The following is a 26,650-nucleotide window of genomic DNA, read 5'->3' on the forward strand; positions in this document are numbered from 1 at the left end:
GTCCATCAATCCGTGGACCAAGACGGTTTGTATGTTTCGTTCGTGAAGAGAAGAGTTAGCAAAAAGGATTGGATTTGTTTTTAATTGATCCGAGCAAATGGGAATGACGACATATTGTCGATGAAAAAAAAATTGCTACATCAAATAAGAATTCGAAAAAACGTAAAAATAGAAAATAAAAATTTATAATTTTGAAATTGCCGATAGATGTCATTCATTTGTTATGATATTTTAGCAGAAGATATTTTAGCTGAATACAAAAAGGCTGTATATTCCTGGTCTTCTACATTACGTTTTGTTGTCGATTGTTGCAAGTCTCGCTAAATCACAAAAATTTTTGTATGTCATGTCCACGATAAATAAATTATCTGTTGGAATAAGAAGGTTTCACACAGTAGCCAGCCGATTGAGGAAATATGTAGAGTTGACTTCCGTAAGATATCCTCTTTTAAAACGTGGAAATTTTTCGTTTTTATCTGATAGGCACTTAGGATTTTTCCAAAGCATCCTAAGCGCTCATCAAGTTCTTACTGACGAGTTGAACGATCTTTCAGGATATAATGTTGATTGGATGCGTTCAGTAAGGGGTATGTCACATGTGATTCATTTGTTCAGGAAATTATGGTTTGTATATTTATTTATATTGCTTAGGTTCTAGCAGGTTGGTATTACGCCCCAAGACAACAGAGGAAGTTGCAGCAATTTTGCAGTACTGCAATGTTCAGAATATTGCCATCTGTCCGCAAGGTGGTAATACAGGCTTAGTTGGTGGATCTGTGCCGGTTTTTGATGAAGTTGTCCTCTCTCTGGAGCTCATGGATGAAGTTATTTCAGTGGATGAGCTATCAGGCACATTTGCTTTTCATTTAAAAAATGTAAAGGGTGTTTTGAATTACTAAGAACATTTCTGTTTGTTAAGGAGTTGCAATTGTACAGGCTGGATGTGTTTTAGAAAAACTGGAAACAGTTTTGCACCTCAGCAATTTGGCTTTGCCTCTTGATTTGGGAGCTAAAGGCAGTTGCCAAATAGGAGGAAATGTGGCAACCAATGGTCTGAAACAATAAAGTAATTCATTTTTGCAACCAAATCTAATATGATAAACAAACATCAGCTGGAGGAATCCGCCTCCTCCGATATGGCAACTTGCACGGATCGGTATTGGGTTTGACGACGGTTCTTGCTAATGGTCAGATAATGGATTGTCTTAATACGAACAAAAAGGATAACACAGGCTATGATCTAAAGCAACTATTCATCGGGTCGGAAGGGACTCTAGGCATTGTTACTCAAGTAGCACTGCAATGCCAGCCAAAGCCGTCATCAGTACAAGTAGGATTCTTTGGTAACTATTTTTTCAAAAATTATATTGCCATTTCAAATAACGATTACTTTTGTTTCGTTTGAAATTTTAAAGGCCTGAATTCATTTGAAAACGTGCTTGAAACTATGCGTCTTTCGAAAACAAACCTTGGGGAAATCCTGTCATCTTGCGAACTGATAGACCAATCTTCTTTGGAATGCGTCACAACACAGCTGGAACTACGATCACCTATCAATAATTTCCCATTTTATATGCTTCTGGAAACAGCTGGTAAACCTACTATACATTCATGATGACTGAAAATCCAGAATTTTCTCTTTTTGTCGTCCCTTTAGGTTCGAATGCTAGTCATGACGCCGAAAAATTAAATTCGTTGTTAGAAATATTAATCAATAATGGGACGATCGTGGATGGTACCCTGGCTGTTGATTCTGCTCAGGCCAAGGTGCATTTTCCTTACGTTAATTGGATTTGATTTTGAAAATTTTTATGAATTACTGTTTGGCTAAATAACATACGATAACTTTGTTTTTTTTTTCTCATAGAATTTGTGGGAATTACGTGAAAGAATTTCTGAAGCTTTAGCATGCGAAGGCTATGTTTACAAGTATGACGTCTCTGTGCCCGTTAGACAGTTTTATCAACTTGTAGATGACATGCGAATTCGACTAGGAAATTTACCCATCCGATGTTGTGGATACGGACATTTAGGTAAGACGTATGACCAAAAAAATAAAGTACACCGCACAATGTCCTCCAACTATTATATGGCATTATATTTGATATAGGCGATGGCAATCTTCATCTGAATATCACTAGTCACGAATACAACCCCATACTGTTAAACAGGATTGAGCCCTTCGTTTACGATTGGGTTTGTCAAGAACGGGGTAGTGTAAGCGCTGAACATGGACTAGGTTTGAAAAAGAGAGACTACATGGAATATTCTAAATCACCAACAGCAATTCATTGGATGCGACGCGTTAAAAAGCTCTTTGATCCAAATAATATCCTAAATCCCTACAAAATCTTCCCAGAGCAGTCGTCAACTGACTAATTTTTGAAATCGATGCAGCCCGAGCAAGTATATCGCGTTGTGTCTGCGGTCGAGTTCGAACAGTAAAAAATGTGAAATTTATATGCAAATAAAAAATAACTCAACCACTCGGATAAAAACATTGTACAGTTAGCAGTGTTGACAATAAAACGTATATCTGTTGTATTTAATTGCATACCTCGCATGCCTGTAGCGTGTTGAAACAACAGTTACAGTATAACTATTTAATTTTAACACGATTTAATAGATAATAGTATTACCTTATGCAGATAAGAGGTATCTCAGTCGGAAATTCTCGGAGTACCGTACCACTTTGAAATTTATTGCATCCTATGTGCTTCGGCATGACGTGGATTTCACTGGCAAGCTTATTTTGTCTTTCGTTAGATTGGCTGTTGATATCATCTTTCTATTTCAAGCATAAGAAGTTTTCCTATATTAACATTTAAGAGCCCTGAGCTCTCGACCCTGATTTAGTCTCGACATTCTTCAGGCTGCCTAAAGAATGTCTGGTAATTTATGACTGGCTAGTAGTGAACGGGCCACGAGCAATTGGTCGAATTTGGAATTGAAGTTTTCCACTTAAAAATAGTATTCGTTATATTTTAATTAGATGTAGATACGGATAAAAGTAAATTAATGTATTTATTCGAGAAAGTTTTCTGTGAAGTGTAGAAGAGACAACAGAGAGACACGACTAAAAATCCGAAACGTTTAAAGAAAAGAGACATTTTCTTTTTGCGCAGTTCTTGGTCGAATTAATGCGAATGCGCAACGTCGGCCTGTGACAGACAGTTGACTGCTGCTCACCGCTTTTCAGTTTTTAGGTAGACGCATGTTTGAGTGTATATCGTTCGGCCGGACTCTTTTTTACTCTTTGGTTTTCTTGCAATTCGCGTTCAGTTATAACCAACTCGGAAATGGATACAAGAAAAATTGCTGACTTGTTGAGGGCGACCATCGACCCGAGTCAGCAACAGCAGGCCGAAGAACAACTGACACAGGTACATGCCCACGTGGTCCATGCGACACAACGTCTTAACAGTTTTTTGCCATTGTCATACCTGGGAATTTTACGTTTTTATGTACCAATTAAGGTCCACAAAATCATTGGATTTGCTCCTTCCCTTCTTCAAGTTGTGATGACTACGGACATGGACATGCCTGTTCGTCAAGCAGGTATGTTCTTGATTTTACCATTCTTTTCTTTGATTCTGATGTGCAGTACTGAAATTTTACAGACCTTTATTGCATGTGAGAAGGTTTTCGAGAGATTAATATTTTTTTATGGTTCATATAGGTGTCATTTACCTGAAGAACATGGTAACACAAAACTGGCAAGAGAGAGAAGTGGAAGCAGGCCAGCCCCAGGTGTTTCATATTCATGAACAAGATAGAGCTATGATTCGTGATGCGATTGTTGATGCTATGGTCCATGCGCCAGATTTAGTTCGGTAATTTGCATTTGTTTTAAAAGTCATCCTGGAGTATTAAGATTAATTAGTTCTTAAGGGTACAACTTGGAGTCTGTGTTAATCATATTGTACGGTATGATTTCCCTGGCAAATGGACCCAGATTGTTGACAAGATAAGCATTTATCTTCAAAGTCCTGATCCAAATGGTTGGATGGGAGCTCTTTTAAGTCTCTATCAGCTTGTCAAGAACTTTGAATACAAGAAAGTTGAAGAAAGAGCACCATTAACAGAAGCTATGAATTTGCTTTTACCACAAGTCCAACAGCTACTTGTTCGCCTGCTACCTGATCTTTCAGAACAATCTGTGCTTCTCCAAAAGCAAATACTGAAAATCTTCTACGCCCTCACGCAGTATTCCCTTCCCATGGGGCTATTAACGAAACCCATCTTCACCCAGTGGATGGAGCTGGCTCGTGCCATAGCGGATCGTCCGGTTCCCGAACAAACTTTATCTGTAGATGAAGATGAAAGACCCGAACTACCATGGTGGAAATGCCGAAAATGGGCCATGCATATACTTGTTCGAGTTTTTGAGCGCTATGGTAGTCCGGGTAATGTCAGCAAAGAATATAAGGAGTTCGCTGATTGGTTCCTCAAAACTTTTTCTGCCGGCATCTTGGAGGTACACAACACGAGGCATCGTAACTTGTGTAACCGTGGACTAATATTTCTGAATTTAGGTTATGATGCGGACGCTTGACCAGCATAGACGCAAAGTGTATGTCTCACCCCGCGTTCTACAACAAACTTTAAATTACGTCAATCAAGCAGTGGGTCATGCATTTTCTTGGAAAATGTTAAAGCCTCATTCGGCAGCCGTTATCCAGGAAGTCCTCTTCCCCATCATGTGCTATACGGATGCAGATGAAGAGTTATGGCAATGCGATCCGCATGAGTATATTCGGACGAAGTTCGACATATTTGAAGATTATGTCAGCCCGGTTATGGCTGCCCAAACTTTGCTTCACACAATCTGTAAGAAGAGGAAAGATCAGCTTCAGAAAACGATGGAATTCCTTATGCAGGTATATCAATTCATGTTCTTTCGTTTTTCAGCGTATATCCAGCCTCCCTCTCAATTCAGGTTCTAACTGCACCAAATGCTGATCCACGACAAAAAGACGGCGCGTTGCACATGGTTGGAAGCCTCGCGGACATTTTGTTGAAAAAACCGCTCTATAAAAGCCAGATGGAGCAGTTGCTTGCTCAGTTTGTGTTTCCCGAGTTTTCGAGCCCTCACGGTCACCTACGTGCACGAGCCTGCTGGGTCCTACAACATTTCTGTAACATAAAGTTTAACGAAGAAACCATCCTTGCGGAGGCGATAAATTTGACCCAACGGGCATTGTTGACGGATTCAGAATTACCTGTGAAGGTATGCATGATTATTAGGGCCAGCGTCTCATTCTTCTTCATGATTTTCCGTATACGCTAGGTGGAAGCTGCTGTGGCTCTTCAGATGCTGTTGAGTGGGCAAGAAGAGAAAGCAGAAAAATACGTTGAACCTCATATTAGACCCATTACCCTTGAACTCTTAAATATTATACGAGAGACGGAAAATGACGAATTGACGACAGTTATGCAGAAAATCGTTTCCACTTATACCGAGCAACTGATGCCTGTAGCTGTGGAGATCTGCCAGCATTTAGTGACCACCTTCGGCCAAGTTATTGGCCATGACGAAGAGTCGGACGAGAGAGCCATCACCGCTATGGGGCTGCTCAACACAATTGAAACTCTGATTGCCGTTATGGAGGATCACGAAGAGGTTCTGGCCCAACTAGAACCTGTTGCTTTGCAGGTAGTTTAATCGAGATAAAAAAGGATTGAATATTGAGTTCCAACAATTTTGTTATCAGGTTGTTGGACTGATTTTCACTCAGTCAGCCATGGAATTCTATGAGGAAGCTCTTTCTTTAGTCTTCGATCTTACAAGCAAAAAAATCTCCCCAGATCTATGGAAAGTCTTGGAAATGATATATCAAGTAAGTACAACTATCTCGTGTTTTGATTTCTTGTTGTTCATTTGGAATCTTTATCAGGTGTTTGAGAAGGATGCCTTTGATTACTTTACCGACATGATGCCTGCCCTTCATAATTATGTCACCGTCGACACAGATGCTTTTGTTAGCAACGCAAACTATTTGTTAGCTTTGTTCAACATGTGCAAAGCTATTTTAACTGGCGATTCTGGAGAAGATGCGGAGTGCCACGCCGCCAAGCTTTTAGAAGTTATCCTGTTGCAGTGCAAAGGCCGAGTGGATCAGTGTATTCCTTCTTTCGTTGAACTTGTCTTGACCCGGTTAACCCGTGAAGTGAAAACATCCGAACTAAGAACGATGTGCCTGCAGGTAGGATTTCGTTTTATGACAACATGTACATGATATATATATATATATATATTGAAATTGTAGGTGATAATCGCTGCATTATATACGAGCCCTAATCTCGTATTAGAGACGCTTAAACGACTTCAGGCAGCAATGGGTGATTCATCCCAATCATTAACGTCGCACTTTATTCGCCAATGGATTCATGATACAGATTGCTTTTTAGGCGAGTTTCATCTGTATGGAGAAGTAGGCCTATTTTAAACTGCGTTTTTTATCCCACAAATAGGTCTACATGATCGCAAGCTCTGCGTGTTGGGAATGTGCACGCTTATCACGGCCGCGCCATCTCACCCTGGACTTGTAGAAGAGTGTGCACAGCAAATTGTACCATCGTTGCTATTGCTTTTTGACGGGTTGAAGCGTGCGTATGCAGCCAAGGCAGCCGAAGAAGAGGAAAACGGTGATGAGGACGATGAAGATGATGAAGATTGCGAAGAAGTGCTCAGCTCCGACGAAGATGATATCGACCATGATGGCCAAGATTACTTGGAGCGTCTTCAGGTATTTGAAACGAAAATTCCCTTCTTATTTGTGTTCGCTTTTTAGATTATCAAGTTGTGTTCGTTTTCCCAAAGGAAAAAATCACGAAAGCTTCGGGCCAATCTCCATTTCCCATTACCACCGTTATCAAAGACCTTCCTGGAGACGAGGATGAGGAAGATGGCGAGGATGGTGACGATGAAGATGATGACGAAGAAGAAACTGCTTTAGAAGGTAAAATGTCTTTGTTCCAATATGATTATTCAGAACGAAATTTTTATTATCTTCGATACAGGCTATACTACTCCATTAGATGTAGAAAATTGCGAAATCGATGAATATATAATTTTCAAGCAAGTACTTGAAGAAGTTCAAGGTACTAATCCCGGGTGGTACAATGCTTTGACTGGAGCTCTAACGAGCGATCAGCAGAAAGCTCTGAATGACGTGATTGTTCTTGCTGATCAACGACGTGCAGCCGCAGAAAGCAAAAGGATTGAAGAAGCTGGAGGTAACTAAGATTATTGTAAGGCCTGATAAAGTATTTATTGGTTTTGTATTGGATTACTCAGGTTATAGTTTCAACCAGCAAACGGTTCCCGCTTCCTTCAACTTCGGAGGAAACGGATCAACCTCACCCTTTAGCAGATGAATGTTTCTTACTAATGTTATGGTATACTTCCTTATCAGTTATGGTACTATTTGGTATAACCTTTCTCGTATAACATTTACCGATAGCTGTGCTTTGACCTTTTCATCCTTACCTGGTTTTCCTTTTGAATCTTTCTAATTAGGTTAAATTGCCCATTTGTTTTGTTTTTTGGTTGCCGTAACCTTTTTTGTGTAAGGAGGGAACTTTCTTATGTTGTGCATTTAGGCTTTGCTTGGAAGGTCAATCTAACTGCTGACTATGCGCTCTTTGTAGAAAGTAGAAATATTGGAAAAGTTCAAGACTTTCTATTCTCATCAGTAGCAAAGCCTAGTCATCATTCCCTTCCTTCTTCAGCTCGAATCGCAAATGGATGAAATGTTACGACGGAAAGAACGGTGAAGGAATTCAAGAAAAGTAACAACTGAAAGATGAAACTTAATAAAATTTATGATGGAACGCAAAGCACGCGGATGTTTATTTTTTCTGCACATGTGACATTTTCCATGTTAAAAAATCGGTTGAAAGTTAAATTTGAAAAGAACCATTGGTTTTTTTTGTTGATTCATATACAGAAGTTATTTCAAGCATCGTTCGAAATAAACCTGTTTTCAAATATAATAAATATGTGCCTTAATTACAGAAGCCTTGTCAGTTCAACTCACCGAGCCAATGTATCCTCCTCGCATTGATTTCTGGACATTTGTCTCGAACAATCGTCGATTTGTCTGCAGTACTTCTGCTGCTTCTTTATTCAAAGGGTCTTCTGGATTAGGTTCCTTGAAACAAAAACAATCAGAAAAATGCAGATTTGTCAAGCTTAGCATAACCAGAAATAAATAGAATAAATTTTAACAATTGAAAGAACAACTCACCAGGAAAAGGTACTGCAGTCCATAAATGATTGAGTTGATGGTTAATACTGGTTTCCAGTCTTCTCGCAAAATGTTGAGACAAACATTCCCCTCAAGGTCAATGTTTGGGTGATACACCTGCGTTTCACATTTAACTTTGGGTGGTTCATGGGGATACCCAGGACCAACTTTGAAGCTAAAAGCAAATTTTCCCCCTCTATAAAATCCCTATTGTGAAGTGACAAAATGAATTTATTAAGTAAGAAAAGTATGCTGCCTTCTAAAATTACACCTTACTTCATCTGGAGAAATTATTAGTTTGAAGTTCAATAAGTCATCTTGGTCAGGGAATTCCATTTGACAAGTTTTCGGTAAGTTTAATTCATTAATATCTGTAAAAATGGTAAAAAAATGTATGAAATACAAAAACTTCCAGGTCGCAAGGTCAGAATTTGTTTTAACCAACGGACCTTTGGTGATACGCAGCTGGGCAGCAGATGCCTTTTTTTGATTGCCTGTCCGACCCGGAACTTCATCTTTCTTTTGTTGTTTCAGAGAAAAAAGCTTGATCATGCTGTCGGCTTCACGAATGTGCGAGATCTATAAATTTGGGAAAACTTAACAACGGGTTTCCTTCTTTTATTTACAGAGGGACCAGTCAAGTTTTTTGTCCAATACAGATCGTTGCTGACTGAGAAGACTAAGCAGCACGCCGAAACAGAAACGTCAAAATAATTGCTTGGCATTATTCTGGCTTTTATATCACAGATTTAACTTTTATTAGAAAAATTTAAATTTACAAATAACGTATTATTGATATTAAAAGCCTAACACTGTTTAAAACATTAATTATTAATTAACAACATACTTTTGCGTACCTACTATTTGAAAATATGTAAACACTGGATGGGGAGAAGTTTCTGCTTGAAAGTGGAGCCCAAAAAGCTGTTAGCTTTGAAATCAGCACGTGAAGTTTTTGGCTTAGTGGTAAATAATATTACTACAGTGACTGTGTCATCGTGATTGAACCGTGGAGGCAATCCTGTACATCCAACCGAAATGCATTTAACTGGAAATAAATTGAGCTGGAGCTCTGAAACCAACGACTATAGTACGAAAGAAGAACTAGTGGATTTTAGCGGGAAAGGACTCAAATTAGACACGGAAGCCGACGGTTGGTTCTGATGATTCTTACTACACGAGTGCCATTCTTTAAGCTAAATTTTGTTTCAATTTTGTTTTAGCCCAACCTATTGTAGATGCAATTTATGCTGCAAAAAGCTTAACAGGGCTCATTCTTGAAGGAAACACTCTCGGAGTAGAAGCAGCCAAATCCATAGCCAAAGCTCTTGAATCAAAGCCAACATTCCAAAGGGCACTGTGGAAGGATGCATTCACAGGCCGCTTAAAAGATGAAATTCCAAAAGCTTTGGTAATTTAATGATAAGCCTAAAAATTAGAACATATATTCCACTATATGTGTTTGTTTGTTTTTTTTGTTTTTTTTTTTTGTTTTTGTTTTTTTTGCTTGTTTTTTTTTATTCTTGAAGAGCTTCTTAGGAGGTGGACTCATTTTGGCCAAAGCAAACTTGGTTGAACTAGACTTGAGTGATAATGCACTAGGCCCAGTTGGCATGGAAGGTCTGGTGCAGTTTTTGAAAAGCCCTGTCTGTTACTCTCTGAAGTGTATAAGACTCAACAATAATGGCCTTGGAATTTATGGAGGACGGGTAATATAACAGGCATTGATTAATTTTGCAATTTGTAGTACATTGTCACCTTTATTTAAGATGCTTGCCCAAGCTTTAAAGGACTGTCTGAAAGCAAGTAAAGATGCTGGCTCACCGTTGACTCTGAAAACATTCATTGTTGGAAGAAATCGCCTAGAGAACGAGGGAGCAATTGCCCTCTCAGAATTTTTTAAGGTCATTATTAAAAATCGTATGAAGCATTTGTCAATTACTGGAATCTTTTTTCCTTTTTCATTTAGGCTGTAGGGACCTTGGAAGAGGTGCAGATGCCGCAAAATTTTATTAGACATCCTGGTATTTCTGCCTTGGCCAGTGCACTTGTTTACAACCCTGACCTGAAAATCCTCAATTTGAACGATAACACATTCACTTGGCGAGGATCACAAGCTGTTGCGGACGCTCTTCCGAAATGGCAGCAACTATCCGTGATCAATTTCGGCGATTGTTTAATACGTACCAAAGGAGCAGAATTCCTGGCCAAGGCCCTGTCTAGTGGGCACGAGCATCTTAAGGCAAATCTAGTTCCATCAATTATCAATTCAATGCCTTCGTATGTCATTCGCCTATCTTGAAGTGAAAAATTCATGCATCCTTTCTTAGGAAGTGTATATGGATCATGGCGAAATTAATTTGTCTGGAGCCAAGCAATTGGCTTATTCACTGAAAAACAAAAAAATTCTTGCAATATGCGATCTAAATGGCAACCAATTTGGCGAAGATGGATGTCAGGAACTTAAAGATATTTTTAATGCCTTTGGTGATAAAAAAGTTCTGCAGAGTTTAAGGTACCAAATTCATTTGTGTAATAACATCTACTCATCTGTACACGATGTATATATTTTTTAATTCCTCGTTTGGCCTTGCCGTAAAGTGATGATGAAGGTGAACCAAGCAGTGAAGAAGAAGAAAGTGAAGAGGAGGAGGAGAGTGACGAAGAACATGAAGAAAAAACGGATATCCACGACAAAAACAGGATGGTCGAGCACATCCCAACGCATGATGCTATGCAGCAGCTTAATACTAACCTGGCACATCTCACCGCAAACGAAAATATTCCGGTATTCCGCGTTGATAAGTCCCCAAGATTTCCTATTCTATTGCTATTGTCTCTTAATCTTTACAGTTGACTGTGGAAGCCTTTCTTAATGCACCTACTTCGGCCCGCTTTTACGGCTTAGGCGACCAAAAGATACTGTTGATTCTTCAGCATATCGACGTATGTTAGCACTTAAAACATTTGCCACCAGTATTTTAATCGTTCGCGTTTTATAGCGTGTAATAGCTACCAAACCGGCTGAAATTTTTGATGTCTACGCTGAGGTCATAATGAAACTGAGCTCAACTGTTAATCCGAGATCAGAAAAACAGTTACTTGAAGAAGTTCAGCAGTTAGTGGAAAAAATATTAAAAATGGCGTTTGAAAAAGCTAAGACTACAGAGAAAATGGCCATATGTAACAATACATTCTTCATTTACATGGGTCTTTTAAAGGTACTACTAAGGTTTTAGAAATATCCGTGAACGCGTATCTTGTTTAATGTGAAAATGAGTTCTCTTTCAGAGTGAGGATAAAAGATTTCGGCCATCATGGCCATTAAGTGGATTTTTCCTCATTCTGGAACGCATCATCACAACCAATCCCAGCTGCATTCCGCTCAGTACCATTCAGTCGCTGGAAACCTTCTTTTCGAGGTAATATGGTGACCACTCTAACCCAACATTACTAGATAAAACAATAAAACAACTTATTCTATGTTAAATAGGCCTCACCAGGCGTTCGATATATACAAAGAAGAAACGGTAAAGTTAAGGAAGGCTCTGAATAAGCCCTAAAGATGAAGAGGCATTCTTAATCATTTGCTATATTTGAATATGTTTCACTTCAACTATCTTAAACAACATTTTATTTCTTTCCCTCATTCTCGAGCAAAAATAAAAGTTTAAGATTACTGCGTCGCTGATTCCGATAAAATGATCTATTTCTAATAAACAGTTGAAATAAAGAAAAAAAATGCACATATTGACAAAAGTGTGAAGGGTTTAGCCTTCCTACTAAATCCCGATAGCGATGTCATAAAAGTTATTACCCATTAAAACTTTAATTTCGTTTTTTTTATTTGATTTTGTTATTTTGAATAATCAAAGAAGTTTGATGTGTCACGCTAGCGCTGTAGCGTACTGGCGCGCTAGAAATGGTTTCGATTCGCACACACACTAATTTTATATTTTAGATCACTCCAAAACTATAAACTCTACGTAAAAACAAATTCCATTTTCGTGCCCCTTGGTTAATTTTGAATCAGAATCATCTATAGATATCTAGATTTAATGCTATTATTTTTTTGTAGGAAAGATTTTTAAGCCCGAAAGATAAAGTCGGGTTTATTTTTTAACCAATTTTTTGCCGTTTTTTACGTTTTATTCAAAAACTATGAGTCCCACGAGAAAACAAACCTCATGTTCGTGATGCCCGTTCAATTCTGCATCGAAACCATGTATTTAATGCGAAATCTAAAATTTTGCCCAAATTGAAAAAGTGAGAAGGCTATAGCCTTCCCACTTTTGTCAAAATCGGAAAAAATCGAAATCTCTCAGAATGCGATGAAAATCGCACAGTATAACCCAATTTTAACGCTGATTCTGAAAAAGCCCATTGTTTTTTTGTCAAGTAAGCTGTTTTTGAAAAAATCGTGATTTTGCTAAAGCCGCGCTTACTTTTTGAAACACAACTTCACCGTTTTTTACGTTTTATTCAAAAACTATGAGTCTCTCGAGAAAACAATCCTCATATTCGTGATTCCCGTTCAATTCTGCATCGAAACCATGTATTTAAAGCGAAATCTAAAATTTTGCCAAAATCGAAAAAGTAGGAAGGCTATAGCCTTCTCACTTTTTCAATTTTCTTCAAATACTAGATTTCATTAAAAACACATTATTCCGATTCGAAATTGATCGCTGATCACGAAAATGTGGTATATTTTTATACAAGGCTTCTACGTTTTGAATTAACCGTATAAAACGGTGAAGTTGGGTTAAAAAATAAGGCCGGGCTTTTATTGTCGGGCTTAATAAGCGAATTAACCGTTTTTTACGGTTAATTCATAAAGGAGAAGCCTAATGTAAAAATATACCCCATTTTCGTGATCAGCGATAAATTTCGAATCGGAATAATGTATTTTTAATGAAATCTAGGATTTGAAGAAAATTGAAAAAGTGAGAAGGCTATAGCCTTCCTACTTTTTCGATTTTGGCAAAATTTTAGATTTCGCTTTAAATACATGGTTTCGATGCAGAATTGAACGGGAATCACGAATATGAGGGTTGTTTTCTCGAGAGACCAATAGTTTTTGAATAAAACGTAAAAAACGGTGAAGTTGTGTTTCAAAAAGTAAGCGCGGCTTTAGCAAAATCACGATTTTTTCAAAAACGGCTTACTTGACAAAAAAACAAAGGACTTTTTCAGAATCAGCGTTAAAATTGGGTTATATTGTGCGAATTTCATCGCATTCTGAGAGATTTCGATTTTTTACGATTTTGACAAAAGTAGGAAGGCTATAGCCTTCTCACTTTTTCAATTTTGGCAAAATTTTAGATTTCGCTGTAAATGCATGGTTTCGATGCAGAATTGAACGGGCATCACGAATATGAGGGTTGTTTTTTCGTGGGACTCATAGTTTTTGAATAAAACGTAAAAAACGGTGAAGTTGGGTTTCAAAAAGTAAGCAAGGCCTTAGCAAAATGACAATTATTTCAAAAACGGCTTACTTGACAAACAAACAAAGGGCTTTTTCTGAATCAGCGTTAAAATTGGGTTATACTGTGCGAATTTCATCGCATTCTGAGAGATTGCGATTTTTTACGATTTTGACAAAAGTAGGAAGGCTATAGCCTTCTCACTTTTTCAATTTTGGCAAAATTTTAGATTTCTCTTTAAATACATGGTTTCGATGTAGAATTGAACGGGCATCCCGAATATAAGGGTTGTTTTCTCGAGGGACTCATAGTTTTTTAATAAAACGTAAAAAACGGTGAAGTTGGGTTAAAAAATAAGGCCGGGCTTATATCGTCGGGCATAAAACTTTTACCTATTAAAAAATAATAGCATTAAATCTAGATATCTATAGATAATTCTGATTCAAAATCAACCAAGGAACACGAAAATGATATTTGTTTTTACGTAGAGTTTATAGTTTTGGAGTAATCTAAAATTTAAAATTAGTGTGTATGCGAATCGAAACCATTACCAGCGCGCCAGTACGCTAAAGCGCTAGCGTGACACAACAAACTTCTTTGATTATTCAAAAGCCATAAACTCTACGTAAAAACAAATCTTAAATTTCAGAATCATTATCACACCAAATTGACATACTAGCATGCCAGTACCCAACGGCGCAAAAAAAGTGTCACTAACAGCACTTTGTTTTCTTTTATTTTCAAACGGCTTGGTTAAGGAGAAAGCTAATAGCTGAATCGAAATCAGCATTCAATTTTGAATATATTCTGAAATTTTGAACCAATTCCAATGAGTTCTAAAAAGGAATGGTAGAAATTTTAAGCCCGAGAAGAAAATAAGCCCCACTTTCTTTTTCTTTTTAATATCATTAAATTTCGATAACTATGTATGATTTACGTTCAAAATTTAACAAAGATCACTTTTTTCAAAAATGACTCATTTGACCAAAAAAACGAATAACCTTTCGAATCGCAACGTTCAATTTTGAATATTAAGTATGATTTTAATGGTGTTTATGAATTTATAGAGGGGAGGGGGATTACCACTAAATATGATTGTCATTATCGATAGCGATCAAACGTTTTGATTATCAAGATATTTAGAACGAACATTCACCAAATACGAGGAGTCATAACGTTTAAATATTTTCAGCTTTATTTCCAAGTCTTGTGGCTACAAAAAGTCATTGCTTTACAGTGGTATTGTTTCGCAGGACGATGCGAAAGTTTTATTCTGCATTACGCAATCCCCAACTGGATGAAGTTAGAGGCCAAAGAGTTCCAAGCTCTAGATATTCATGCAGTTAGTTTTGATTGTCAATAGATACTAGCGAAGAAAGCTACTTACATCTTGAGGGTTGACCTGAGTCCAGCTGCAGTTGAATCCAGGAGCAGTGATAGATGAATCAGCTGTGAATCCAACGAAAATTGATGGCTGGGTAGACAAGACGGCCAAGTTGCTGGCCTCTCCGGAAAGTTCAAGGAGAACTGGGGACTCTCCGGTGATACCGTCAAGGATGGTCAAGACGTCATAGCCTTCATGTCGATTCCCCAACGTCATTTGTAGTTGAATTCCGTTTAAAGGAAAATGAATTTATTTTAAACTAACCTGCTTCGGTCTGCAGATCGTGGACAACAACTGCAATTTTGTTTCCGTTTTCAGCAGTCAAAAACCATCCGCAAGATTCGCTATTCGCATAGCCATTCGGGTAGTTGGGAGAAATAATGCTACCTCCGGTGCCAGTGGCGTATTGATCACCGCAAACTATAAAGTAAATTACAAATAAATCCTACAAATGGTTGTACAACAAAACGAAAACAAAAAAAGAAAATGGGGAGGGCGCTTGGCGCAAAAAAGATTTATTTAAAAACTACTTACCCTCTCGGACACTAATTTGGGGGGCAACCTCAGGCTGGAACTTCTTCATAGGCTTGGATTTTTGGACAGAGCCGGCTGCCAGAGCAACCAAAGCCAAAATAGCGAACGACTTGATGAGAGACATGTTGAGTAAATGGGATTTTTTTCAAACAGGAACTGCACTTAATTGCTATTCTGGCGGTTTATTTTATAGGCGACTAGCCCCTCGACCTATAGCATGTCTTATCTCGATGTTTGTCGAATGAAAATATCAACATGTCAAAACTTGACGTGTATAAACAATGAGCCCATGTGGAGGTGCATCTTATTTATCACGCTTTTTGACAGGACAAGCAACGATTGAGTTGAGGGCATTTGGTTTGAAACCAAAGATACGTAGCAGTAGTATCGGCATATCCGGATCATTCTGTTATCACAAAACCTCATATAACTTTTGCACCTTGTACCGTTGCCCGAATAAACAAAAGATATTGCTACACTAGCTAAACAATAAATAACATTTTCTCGAACTTACTTCTTTCGGACTAGTTTATTGAAATCCAGAACGTCTTTGTTATCTTCGGGATTGACTAAAATAAATTCGGAGCTTTTTTGATAAAACCTTTTTGATTTTATCGGTGTGTAAGAGTTCTTCTTTTCATTTTTAAAGCTATTAAAATCTATCATTTCTTTACAAACATAACTTATATAGCTTTAACTATGGGCGGCATGAAAAAAACAGGGTACAGAAATTATGGGGGCAACCTGTATTGGGCTTTTACCACTTCAACCACTGCGAGTTGGTTTATAACTCGGTAAATAACGTGGAGATATGACAATTGAGTTTGATGGCTATGCACTTCTCGTTTTAGTTGATATTGCCATTTCAAATGTAATCTAAACTAACTTTCGAAGCGAAAGGTTCTTTATTTTTCCTCTAATGTTGTTTTAATAATTTAGTGTCTTGCAGCGGTCGTTACCGCAAACTCGAAATAAAAATATTATACACGCATCGCAATCTAGCGTGCAACAAGCATACTACTAAAGCGCTAGAATTCACGGAAATTTCTGCTAGTTTACAATAGTTAAACATTAACAAAAGCGATAACAAAAATCATTAAATAAATAATTGAAAAAAGGGGCAAAGAATAGGCTAGGGGAGCGCATTACAGGATTCAACTATTTCTTCGATTCCAGAACCATAACTTTGTAATAACTATTGAACTCAAAGGGCTATTTAGGTTCTGCCATCCTAAGAGTCCTGACTGATAATGGCAACCAGTGATGTTGTTTTTCAAGGTGTCATCTATTACTGTTTGATCCCCATACTAATACAATTTCTCATCTTTACACTTCTCAATAAATATGGAACTTCAATGAAAGCAAGGTGATACAAATTTTCAAAATAACAACTAAATTTTGAGCCAACATGTGAATGCAGACTCATAAGTATCTTCTGGAATCATGCAATGATCAAATACCATGCTGCTCTTCGAGACATGAAAAAAGTTCATTTTAATTCGATGAAATATCACAAATCAGCAGATCTGTATTTGAGGAACAAGGGCCTTTTGAGAATTCTGGAAATTGGACCTGGTTCTGGTAAATGTTTACCCATGATTTACCTAGGTTGCTAACTGAATACTATGATTCAACAGGTGCTAATTTTGAATTCTTTCCACCTAATTCAAAATTAACAGTTGTCGAACCAAATGCATTTTTCGAGCCTCTTTTTTATGAAAGGCAGAAGAAAAGTCTCATTAAAGTGGATAAGTTTCTTCTTACTTGTGCTGAAAACATGAAAGAAGTTGAGGACAGCAGTATGGATATAGTTGTATCCACTTTGGTACTTTGTTCAGTTCGAGATCTGAAGCAAACGCTCAAAGAAGTTCACCGTGTACTCGCAAAAGTATGCATAACAAAACTCAGCCGAGTTACTTTCTAGCAATATATATAGAAAATACTGTTGCTGACAGGGTGGAAAATTCTACTATTGGGAACACGTTCACGACGTACCTGGAACTTGGCTCCATTTCCTTCAAAACTTGTTGACTTACACTGTGTGGGATCTCATTTTTGGCTGCCACTTAAATCGCAACATTGACGACGTTGTAGCAGAAGACGTAAACTTGTTTTCGCATGTGTGCCAAAAACGTTTCGATATCCCCTTCAGTAAAGATGGGTGGTCGGTATGGAAACTTGTTCGGGTTCATGTCATGGGAGTCGCCACCAAGTAGTCATAGTGCCAAAAAATTTTGAAAATTTTGTTTTAAATTTATACGGGTTATCATTTGCATAGAGGCCTTATTTGATAAATAAACACGCAACGACGAAAACACAATTGTTTAGGGACACGGACGAAGAGCATTGTATTGAACCAATAATAATCCCCACCATTACCGAGATTCTTGTTAAATCCAAAGAGTACAGCAATTTTCACGCAGTTCAGTTATTACAACCTTTTCTTCCGAATTTACCAATCGATTAATCAGAATCCAGTAGTCATTGTTTTTTCTTCATGTTGTCTAAAAAGTCACTAGTCTACTGCAGTCTGTAAAATCTACGTCCCTTTCTTACTGACTAGTAACTTACACGAATTTACAATCAAAAATAAGGGGAAAATAAGGTTGAGGGATATGAGAAGTATTGAGGGAGAGAGTTTTAAGTTTTTCTAATTATAAACTAATAAGAAGACAAGCACGATACGAAAGGGTTGCAAAACCGCCCGCCATTTAACGAAGTTTTCCGTTACTCCAAGAATAGCCGTTCTTCGATTTTAGCCAGTTAGACATTGATCGGCGATTGAAAAGGTTTAAACAGATTTCACTGCCTTATGCGAGGACATCAAAAGCGAATAAGCTAGGAAATATAGCGAGCGAAAGTAAAAGTTTTACTGGGCGCAGACTCGGCTGCGCTAACAATGTAATGAAATAACGCCATAGGAAGCGATTTTAATTATTAAGAGTATGAAGAAAACCAATAAATCAACCAACGGTACTTAGATGTACAACTTTGAGCACTGACTGAAAGCCTACAGGCAAATTTGTCAGCGGAAAAATTCTAACTCAATAAAGGAAGGGGAAATGAGTACCGTATCGTCAAATTGAAAAAAAAAAAATAAAATAAAAAGAAGTAAAAAATCGAGCTGCGTTTGATGTCGCTACACTCATTTACAAGGGATAAGGGTTGGGGTATATGTGTGGACTGGCTTCTAAACACAAAACTACAGGAAGTCAACATCGTTTCAGATCTTAGTGGTTGTTCTAGATGGGATATTAAATTCCTCCCCGAAAAGTGTTAAAACATGCAATAATCGTTATTTAAGGACAAGAAATTGAAAGAAGAAAGCGTTGACGAAATCACGAAGCGAGATTAACTGTAGATGTTGGTATGCACGAGGGGACAATCAGAATAGATAATTGAAGCACCACGCAGATGATAACATTGTCAACCTATTAGGTTATCTCAGGTCCTTCTTTATTCCTTCAGTTCTTTAGACATTGACGGTGTCGTAAGCGATCAGACCATTAGTGACGTGGGCCCCACCTTCATTCCTGTTGGAAAAACAAAAATAGAAGTCCAACATGATAGTTAACGCGGAAATTTCACAAGCCATTAATGATTCACTTACGAGCTCCTTCAAGGAAAGCATGGGTTTAAAAAAAAGGGAAATGAATGAGTGAAAGAAGTGTCGTGATTGAAGAGACATCAAGGAACAACGAGAACATGATGAAAGCAGACAGTTACTTAAAAACAAACTTACTTTTCAATCAGTTTCCGCATTTCTTCCATACTCATCCCATCCTTGCTGTTCATGCTCCGAATGCCGACTGTTTGACGATGACCGAGGGAGCGCAGATTTTAAAATAACAAAAAAAGCAGAGACACCAAAGTAGAATAAAGAGATCAGAACGATAAGCACACGATGAGATACAGTACATAAAAGAGATGGACGTTCACCTCCTTCACAGATCACATGCAACTTCGCTAAGGGTTAATAAAGCACAGAGAAATCATGGTCGACGTCGAAGACGTCTCTCTTTCACTCCCATTTGTCCCCCTTCCAATTACCGCCCGAAATGATTTTCATTAAAACTTGAAAAACTTGAAAAAAACTTACCACCGTAGTTGCGATTGACCAAATGCTCACGATCACATTCGGCTTCAGAGATTTCAGCGCTGATGGTCGAATCGTTGTTGGACGAGCTGGAGACATTGGCGGAATCGTTTCCGCAGCGAGGAGGAGGTAAAGGTGGCTGAGGAGGATCCGGATACGGTGGCAAGGGTAGATTCATGGTGCCGTTGCCGCGCAATTGTTGTCCGTTCATGCTGCGTCGGGCCAGCATAGTATTCTGGGTCGGGCTAGTGCCGAAATCCGGTGGCGGCAACGGTGGGTTGGTGTTGGTGTAAGAAGCGTACCTATTGCTTTCGGCTCCTCCGTACATGTCACAATTGGCAGGATCGTCGTAGCAATTCTCAGGAGCATAGGTAGCGCCGTTAGGCATTCGCATCATACGGTTTCCAGGGCCTGGACGAGGCTGTATTTCGAAAATAATTTTTTATATCGAGGATGTTAAGTTTGAAAAAGGTTAATGGATTAGTTACCATCGATTGAGAAGCCTGACGGTGATGAGCCATATCTTGTTGGGGTCCTCCATTGGGATGCGGGAAAGTCTGGAATTGGTTACCAGTCTTGTTGGGATCCATTTCCTCACGGAAGCCAAGCAGGTGGAAAGTAGCGTACGGGCAAATCTCATCATCCATACCTTTCGCGAATTGAATAATTAGTTTTCGTTTCATACCTTCGGGTTTCAATCCCCAATTAGTCTTTTTAATAAAAACAAATAATCAAGTTAATTGTCAGGTGAACGAGTACCACACAGATTGTCAGCGGCTTTTTTTATGCTTTGCAATAAAGTATGCCTTCAACCGAGGGTAAGAAAAAGTATTAAGGTTAAAGAAAGACAACAAATCCAGGCATGAACTGACACGATAAGGTAAGCAAGGTTTGGCACGGGATAGTTTTGATTTACCTGCGTACAACGAAGCCCCAGACTGGTTTACCTCCTCACCGGGAACCGGCGCTACACGGCGCGGAGGAGGGTGGATCGACAGTTCGTCATAAACAGGTCGGCGTGGGTCCAGCGTCCGATAGGCGTGACAGTCTGCGTGACCTTTTTTTTCGTATGCGTAATTGTACGTTTTGTGTGTGGGGGTGTGTGTTTTGTCAGGTTTTCAGTCGACATGGTTGGAACGAGTATAGCCAGAGAAGAACAAAAAATCGGGAATGAAAAAACGCAAAACAAATATAGCGAAAACCGAATAACAAAAAGCTCCAGGATGGTCACAACACGCACCGTCCAGAATAAGTCAGTCGTCAACTACCATTTTCTTTTTCTTCATTTCTCTCTTTTTGTTCGTCAATGTGAATTTTTAAAAAAATCATGCATTGCAAACACTAATGGCATATCATCGAACTCGACTCAACAATAGAATTTAAATAAAAAAGAAAAAAAGGGATGAAAGAAAATACTCTGAAAGATATAGTTACCGCGTTTAATCCGATCACAAGTGTTGTACTGAGTTCCGGGCACCGGTGGAAGTTTGCGATTAGGTGGTGGGATGTAGCCAAGCTCATCACGCATGTCACCACCATTGCGTTTCATGGTCGCGTTTCCAGCAGAAGCTTGATTATAGATGACATCATCTAGGAATGCGCACAATTCAAACAATAGAAAAATAGATTGATAATATCGACAACTAGCAAGACAATACCTTTATGGCCATTATTGCGACCTTTGATAACACAGATGACGACTATGGCAGCAATAATGACAAGAATGGCTGCGGCCGCTGGAACCACCAAATTCAAATTCATCAACATTGCTAGCAGAGGATTTTCCTTTTCTGATGTTTCTCTAGCGGGCGCAATTGTTCCTATAAATCACAAAACAAATGCGTTTATTTTTATTGTTATTTTCGGTATCAATGGTACGCAAAAATGTGTAAACGGAAGTGTCCTTAAAACATTATTCCCCAGCCAAGCACTATCGAATATCGCAAACGAAAAGCCTAAAAGTTAAGGCCGTCTTGCCTCGTGTTTACACCAGAACATCTTCGGTTTGTCTAAACACTAGTAGACATCCACTCACACTAGGGGTGACTTACAAATCCACTTAAGGTGAAAGGACACCGCCAAGATTGTTTATTTTACCTCCGGTAAGGGTCAGAGTAGCAAATTCATATTCAGCCACTGTTGAACCCGCGTTGTTGTGAGCCGTCACACGAAGATTATACCAAGTGGCTGGGCTGAGATCGAGCACGACGAAGTTGCCACCAGGCTTTACGCTATTCGATACCAAAGTCCAATCCTGATTTCCCCTGAAATAAAAAGGAAATTGCATTTATTCCAATCCTAAGACGATTAAAATTTAAAAACGTACTTTCCGCGATACTCAACTACGAAATAAAGCATTGGGCAACCACCATCCGACCAGGCGCTGAGATGAAGTGTAACACTGCTTGCCGAACCTTCGATAAATCGGTTGGCATCCGGTACTGCTGGCGCTGATCCTTTGGTACGGGTGTTGATGACGTCAGATCCCTCTCCCGTTCCGATTCTATTCCAAAATTCAAATCATTTACACCCACGAACTTTAAATAGCCTTTTGCATTTCAATCATACCCGTTGTAAGCTCTGACATAGAGTTGATAGCGTGTACCACACCAAAGATTCTCAATGGTATAATCTTGAAGAGAGTTGCCAATTTGTGTCGTCTCCCAATCGCCAAACTCGGGTTTATAATGAACGGTGTATCCGTGGATGGGTGTCTCCTCTTCCTTACGCGGTTTTACCTTGATCGTGATGGACGTAGTAGTAGTAGATGCCAGAGACAAGTGAGGCGGATATGGAGGAGCTATTAAAGTACGTTTTTTAAAAATTTCTTTCTTTTCATTTGGATTCTTTGAAGTTGTTGGCGCTAACCTTGAACTTGGAGTTGATGGGTGACTGTGTCTTGGCCGTACATGTTCTCAACGGTGCAAGTGTACTCTCCGGCATCGTCACGGGTGACTTCACGCACGAGGAGAGATCCTTCAGGGAGTAGGCGGATTCGTTCCGACGCGGCGTAGGGAGTTCCTTTGATTTTCCACTGGATTTCGGGCAACGGAGCACCGACAGCTTGGCAGGGCAGCTTGACGTCTTCGCGGTACGAGACGCTGAAAGTGTTGTCGAAGGAAGCAATCTTTGCCGGCACGCGAGTTCCAGGAGCGATGGTGACAGTCTTGGAAGGTTCGCCTTCTCCAACGTTAGTCGAAGCCGTGACCCAGAAGTTGTAGCGTTCCTTCTTCTTCAATCCACTGGCTTCATAGTTCAGTTGAGACGGAGACACTTTCTGACTACGAGCATCCTCCTGGATATCAGAGAACATCAATGGCAATGCTCCCTCGCAAATAATTAGCTTAACAATCATTACCGATCCTTCTTGAATGTAAACTGTGTACTGGTTGACAATTCCATTTGGCAGTTCGGGTGCTTTCCAGCTGACTAAAATGGAATCAGGGGTCATCAAAAGAGCTTTGACGGCAGATGGAGATCCGGGAACTAAGAGCAATCCAGCTTTTTAATTTAATTCTTAAAAGGTAGGCCACATTTTTCAGCTACCATCTTGTTCCGTGTGGCAGTTGACAGGTACAGATTTGACTCCATCACCGCCGGCAGTGAAGGCCAAAACTTGCATACTGTAGTTGGTGTACTTGCGCAGACCGTGAAGGATAGTCTCGCTAGTGGTAATAATTTTGGCATCTTTGCTGGTCTCGTCTGGTTTTGATAAATAAAGAGATGACGTAACACATTCGTAAGCATTACTTGGGAAATACGTCAACTTACCAAACCAGATTTGACTCGGTCCGTAAATAACTTTGTAACCCTTAATAATTCCATTCACTGTTGTTAAAGGAGGTGAAGACCACGACAAGCGAATAGATTGAGAAGTCAATGCTGTGCAAGTCACATCCTGAGGAGCCTGCTCTGGTGTTCCTTCGCCCGTATGCTGAATCACTTCTTCAGACATGGGTCCGGCACCGACGCGATTAAAGGCTTGGACGACAACCGAATATTGTGTGTACATCCTGAAAAAAAAAAAATAGTAGAACAGAATGAAAGATGCGTTTCGTGCGTGGTAAGCTATTGGCAGGTACTTGAGATGTGAAATGTTCAGTTGATGCTCTTTGCCCAGTTCCCGGCTGAATTCGACGGTTTCGAAAAGATATGGTTTGTCAGACGTGGCCAGTTTGTAGCCGACGTAGTAGCCGAGGATCTCGCCATTCCAGTGTTCCTTAGGAGGTGGTTTCCATGAGACTTTGAGAGTGTTTTGGTCAACTACTTCAACTTTGACTCCGCGCGGAGTGCCTCCCGGTGCTAGAAGACGGATCAGTTTGGATGTTATGGCCAAAATGTTGATTTAGTATGTTAAGTTACTGCATTACCTTCTTCGGCGGTGATGATGGTGACAGTTTCGGAAGGATCGGACGAGCCAACTTCGTTTTCGGCGACTAGTCGGAAGTGGTAAGTGGTAGCCGGTACCAAGTTGTAGACTCCAGCAACAGTTTGCTGCCCAGGAACCAAGACACGATCGATATCGGCTTGCCAATCACCTTTGCTGATTTTGTATTCAATCAGGTAGCGAGTGAGTGGTGAATTGCCATCGTAAGGAGCAGACCAGGAAAGTTGGACGGAGCGACCGGATTTATCCAGCACTTTAACTCCAAACGGGACCTCGGGTGGTTCTGAAATATCAATGTCAAATGAAATGAAATAGCGAAGGGTATACTGGAATAAGGTATACCTTGAACGATCAGGTTGATGCTAGTGTCGTCACTACCGAATGCGTTGGTGGCCACGCAGGTTAAAAGGGCCGAATCAGTTCGTTCTAGTTTCTTAATACTCAAGTCGGACAAGACTCCAGTTGGCAAAATCTCTTCTCGAATCGTGTATCTAATTTCTCAAGGGTTAGCTAGCGATAGGAGATGCATCATGTCAAATAGAATTACCTAGGATCGCTCTTCGAGTCCAATCGTTTGCTGTTCATGTTCCATAAAATGCCAATTGGTTTCTCGCCTTTAGCTTCGCACTGAAGGACGGCCGGCTCTCCTCGACGGGCAGTTTGGTTCTTAAACTTGATCTCAAATTGAGGTGGTGCTAAAATGAAAGAAAGCATTTTTGAAAAATGAAATGGTAAATGTAGAAATTATTTACAACAAGTTACCTTGAACGCTAACGAAGATGACGGCCGACAGTCCAGCACCAATTCCGTTAGAGGCCTCACAGAGATAATAGCCTTCGCTGGATTTCTGGATGTTGCCGATGGACAAGGTACCATCTTCGATGCGGACATAGTTATTGGAACGGATATCCCTGTAATCATTGGGTGTGCTTCCTGTTAAAAATATCAAGAAGTCAATCGGTGGAATCTATTGACTTTTAAATTGTTCAGCAGCCGTTATTTACCTGGAGCTTTTTTCCAGGAAATTTGAGGTTTTGGAAAGCCATCAGCTTTGCATTCGATTTTAGCTTCGCTACCCTGAGCAAATGCCTTGTCTGTAGGTTCGACGATCCAGCGTGGGGGAACTTGATGAAGAAAATTGGGAATTAGTTTCAAGTTCGCTGAAGGATTTCAGATAGAGAAAGATGCAAGAAGATGTTACGAAATCTCACGTTCCATGACAGATTGCTCGCATGCAAATAAGGATTCGTAAATGTGATTTTCAAATTAAAACAAGTTCTTGGAACGTGGAAATCAACAAACTTTACAGAAAAGAACCTGTTCCAAATTCTAAACAAAAACGTATATTAACTAATACATGAAGACAGTTTCTCTGCCTTTCTATCTTTGAAGCAGATTGGAACAAATTCCTTGAAGTGAAATAAATAAATAAAAATGGTGAAAGCAGGGATGGATTTGGGTAAGGAAAAGGATTGGGGAAAGGGACGCTCCGCGTCGCGGCCTTCTTTATTTCAAACGTCAACGTTTCTAGTTTGAAAATCGCCTATTTTCTAACGCCACACAAATCTCTCGTCCATTACGCCTCGGTTTATATTCCTACACAGAAAAATATATTTAACCGGATAAATGTCAGCTCAATTTACCGTTGACTTTGACTTGAGTGGAGGAGCTGGAGCGGCCGGCCGAATTGTTGACATGACAACTGTAAGTGCCGGCCTGATGTAAATCGACGCTGTTGAGAATTAAGAGGCTGGTTTGAGGCGAGACTCTCGATACGGTCGATTCAGACACTTGACGGCCGTCGACCGTCCAGCGGAAGTCGAGTGGCAAGTCTCCAGCCGTGGCGATGCACGTCAACTGGACGTAGCTTCCCTGGTCGACTGATTCGCTGGGCAGGTAGAGCGGCAGGAGCGTCGGTCTCTCTGCAAATGACAACAATCGATCCTGAGCATTTCAATTGAAATCTAAAATGGCTTGGCGACGGGAGGGTCCCTTATTCGAGGATCTGTTGAAAAGGCTGGCTCAAATAGAAACAATACCCTGTACGAGTAATTCCGCTGAATAATCAGCCGAGCCTGCCGCATTTGTAGCTCGACATGTGTAAAGGCCTCCGTTTTCCGGTGAGACAGTGTCAATGACAAGTAAATTGGTCCGCGAACCCACCCTCGTAGTGGACATTCCCAGTCCGAGTGAGGAAACGTTAGAACCCTTGAAATGCCACTGGACGTCCATTGGAAGATCACCCTCTGAGGCTAGGCAAGTTACTTGGGTAGCCGAGCCGGCCATAACGGCTTCATCGCCGAAACTAAACGGTACGATTTTGGGGGCCACTATCAAACAAGAAAAACGAAGCCCAACTGATTAGGATTGAAAAAAATTAAAAAAGGCCACGACCGGACAATGAACGGAGAGGAAAAAGGGGATCTAAACTGGCACGTTAAATCTCAACCGTTAATGATCAGTTCGGCTGTGAAGGAGCTGTTTCCGGCAGCGTTGGAAGCCTGACAGGAGTAATTGCCGAAATGACTGGCCGCTAATGAATTGAAGACGAGCACAGAAGCTCGAGGTCCGGTC

At 39.8% G+C, this 26,650-nt stretch overlaps 7 protein-coding genes across 7 annotated transcripts in view; 4 read left to right on the top strand and 3 right to left on the bottom strand.

Moving 5' to 3' along the window:
• The first annotated feature begins 268 nt into the window (after window positions 1-268).
• Window positions 269-2,458, top strand: LOC130696762 (D-2-hydroxyglutarate dehydrogenase, mitochondrial-like). Its single transcript, XM_057519872.2, has 8 exons — window positions 269-587; window positions 652-849; window positions 920-1,051; window positions 1,113-1,343; window positions 1,416-1,592; window positions 1,658-1,767; window positions 1,868-2,033; window positions 2,111-2,458. The coding sequence occupies exons 1-8, from the start codon at window positions 347-349 to the stop codon at window positions 2,377-2,379; spliced, it is 1,524 nt and encodes a 507-aa protein (XP_057375855.1). The 5' UTR covers window positions 269-346; the 3' UTR covers window positions 2,380-2,458.
• Window positions 2,459-3,215: 757 nt separating this feature from the next.
• LOC130696792 (importin-7-like) lies at window positions 3,216-7,842 on the top strand. The gene is made up of 14 exons (XM_057519910.2): window positions 3,216-3,383; window positions 3,477-3,558; window positions 3,680-3,833; window positions 3,892-4,477; window positions 4,536-4,880; window positions 4,940-5,230; window positions 5,291-5,656; window positions 5,715-5,840; window positions 5,898-6,206; window positions 6,270-6,411; window positions 6,475-6,749; window positions 6,824-6,962; window positions 7,024-7,239; window positions 7,301-7,842. Exons 1-14 carry the CDS (start codon window positions 3,300-3,302, stop codon window positions 7,378-7,380), a joined length of 3,195 nt encoding a protein of 1,064 aa, XP_057375893.1. The 5' UTR covers window positions 3,216-3,299; the 3' UTR covers window positions 7,381-7,842.
• On the bottom strand, window positions 7,825-8,927 carry LOC130696782 (NEDD8-conjugating enzyme Ubc12). The gene is made up of 5 exons (XM_057519900.2): window positions 8,702-8,927; window positions 8,529-8,623; window positions 8,253-8,459; window positions 8,043-8,156; window positions 7,825-7,982 (listed from the first exon to the last, which is right to left on the bottom strand). Exons 1-5 carry the CDS (start codon window positions 8,802-8,804, stop codon window positions 7,956-7,958), a joined length of 546 nt encoding a protein of 181 aa, XP_057375883.1. The 5' UTR covers window positions 8,805-8,927; the 3' UTR covers window positions 7,825-7,955.
• Window positions 8,928-9,131: 204 nt separating this feature from the next.
• LOC130696757 (ran GTPase-activating protein 1-like) lies at window positions 9,132-11,908 on the top strand. Its single transcript, XM_057519864.2, has 11 exons — window positions 9,132-9,405; window positions 9,476-9,663; window positions 9,782-9,961; window positions 10,022-10,156; window positions 10,222-10,494; window positions 10,583-10,767; window positions 10,854-11,040; window positions 11,106-11,198; window positions 11,255-11,473; window positions 11,544-11,674; window positions 11,746-11,908. The coding sequence occupies exons 1-11, from the start codon at window positions 9,291-9,293 to the stop codon at window positions 11,813-11,815; spliced, it is 1,776 nt and encodes a 591-aa protein (XP_057375847.1). The 5' UTR covers window positions 9,132-9,290; the 3' UTR covers window positions 11,816-11,908.
• Window positions 11,909-14,849: 2,941 nt separating this feature from the next.
• On the bottom strand, window positions 14,850-15,764 carry LOC130696497 (CUB and sushi domain-containing protein 1-like). The gene is made up of 4 exons (XM_057519571.2): window positions 15,594-15,764; window positions 15,324-15,479; window positions 15,063-15,250; window positions 14,850-15,002 (listed from the first exon to the last, which is right to left on the bottom strand). The coding sequence occupies exons 1-4, from the start codon at window positions 15,715-15,717 to the stop codon at window positions 14,979-14,981; spliced, it is 492 nt and encodes a 163-aa protein (XP_057375554.1). The 5' UTR covers window positions 15,718-15,764; the 3' UTR covers window positions 14,850-14,978.
• A 913-nt stretch (window positions 15,765-16,677) lies between these two features.
• On the top strand, window positions 16,678-17,913 carry LOC130696496 (N6-adenosine-methyltransferase TMT1A-like). The gene is made up of 4 exons (XM_057519570.2): window positions 16,678-16,959; window positions 17,014-17,174; window positions 17,231-17,481; window positions 17,549-17,913. The coding sequence occupies exons 1-4, from the start codon at window positions 16,844-16,846 to the stop codon at window positions 17,807-17,809; spliced, it is 789 nt and encodes a 262-aa protein (XP_057375553.1). The 5' UTR covers window positions 16,678-16,843; the 3' UTR covers window positions 17,810-17,913.
• Window positions 17,914-18,024: 111 nt separating this feature from the next.
• Window positions 18,025-26,650, bottom strand: part of LOC130696498 (cell adhesion molecule Dscam2-like) — a 31,479-nt gene continuing 22,853 nt past the window's right edge. The window contains exons 13-32 of the mRNA XM_059495435.1: window positions 25,081-25,200; window positions 24,839-25,009; window positions 24,624-24,771; window positions 24,419-24,567; window positions 24,060-24,359; window positions 23,772-23,991; window positions 23,461-23,702; window positions 23,236-23,391; window positions 23,048-23,175; window positions 22,558-22,984; window positions 22,258-22,489; window positions 22,016-22,192; window positions 21,787-21,953; window positions 21,348-21,509; window positions 21,124-21,279; window positions 20,606-20,746; window positions 20,178-20,338; window positions 19,693-20,110; window positions 19,336-19,402; window positions 18,025-19,126 (exon numbers count right to left, since the gene is read on the bottom strand). Coding sequence (XP_059351418.1) covers window positions 19,066-19,126; window positions 19,336-19,402; window positions 19,693-20,110; window positions 20,178-20,338; window positions 20,606-20,746; window positions 21,124-21,279; window positions 21,348-21,509; window positions 21,787-21,953; window positions 22,016-22,192; window positions 22,258-22,489; window positions 22,558-22,984; window positions 23,048-23,175; window positions 23,236-23,391; window positions 23,461-23,702; window positions 23,772-23,991; window positions 24,060-24,359; window positions 24,419-24,567; window positions 24,624-24,771; window positions 24,839-25,009; window positions 25,081-25,200 — 3,803 coding nt within the window. The 3' untranslated portion in view covers window positions 18,025-19,065. The remainder of the gene's footprint in view (window positions 19,127-19,335; window positions 19,403-19,692; window positions 20,111-20,177; window positions 20,339-20,605; window positions 20,747-21,123; window positions 21,280-21,347; window positions 21,510-21,786; window positions 21,954-22,015; window positions 22,193-22,257; window positions 22,490-22,557; window positions 22,985-23,047; window positions 23,176-23,235; window positions 23,392-23,460; window positions 23,703-23,771; window positions 23,992-24,059; window positions 24,360-24,418; window positions 24,568-24,623; window positions 24,772-24,838; window positions 25,010-25,080; window positions 25,201-26,650) is intronic.

This window comes from Daphnia carinata, chromosome 5, assembly GCF_022539665.2.
Source record: "Daphnia carinata strain CSIRO-1 chromosome 5, CSIRO_AGI_Dcar_HiC_V3, whole genome shotgun sequence".
Classification (NCBI taxonomy): Eukaryota; Metazoa; Arthropoda; class Branchiopoda; order Diplostraca; family Daphniidae; genus Daphnia; species Daphnia carinata.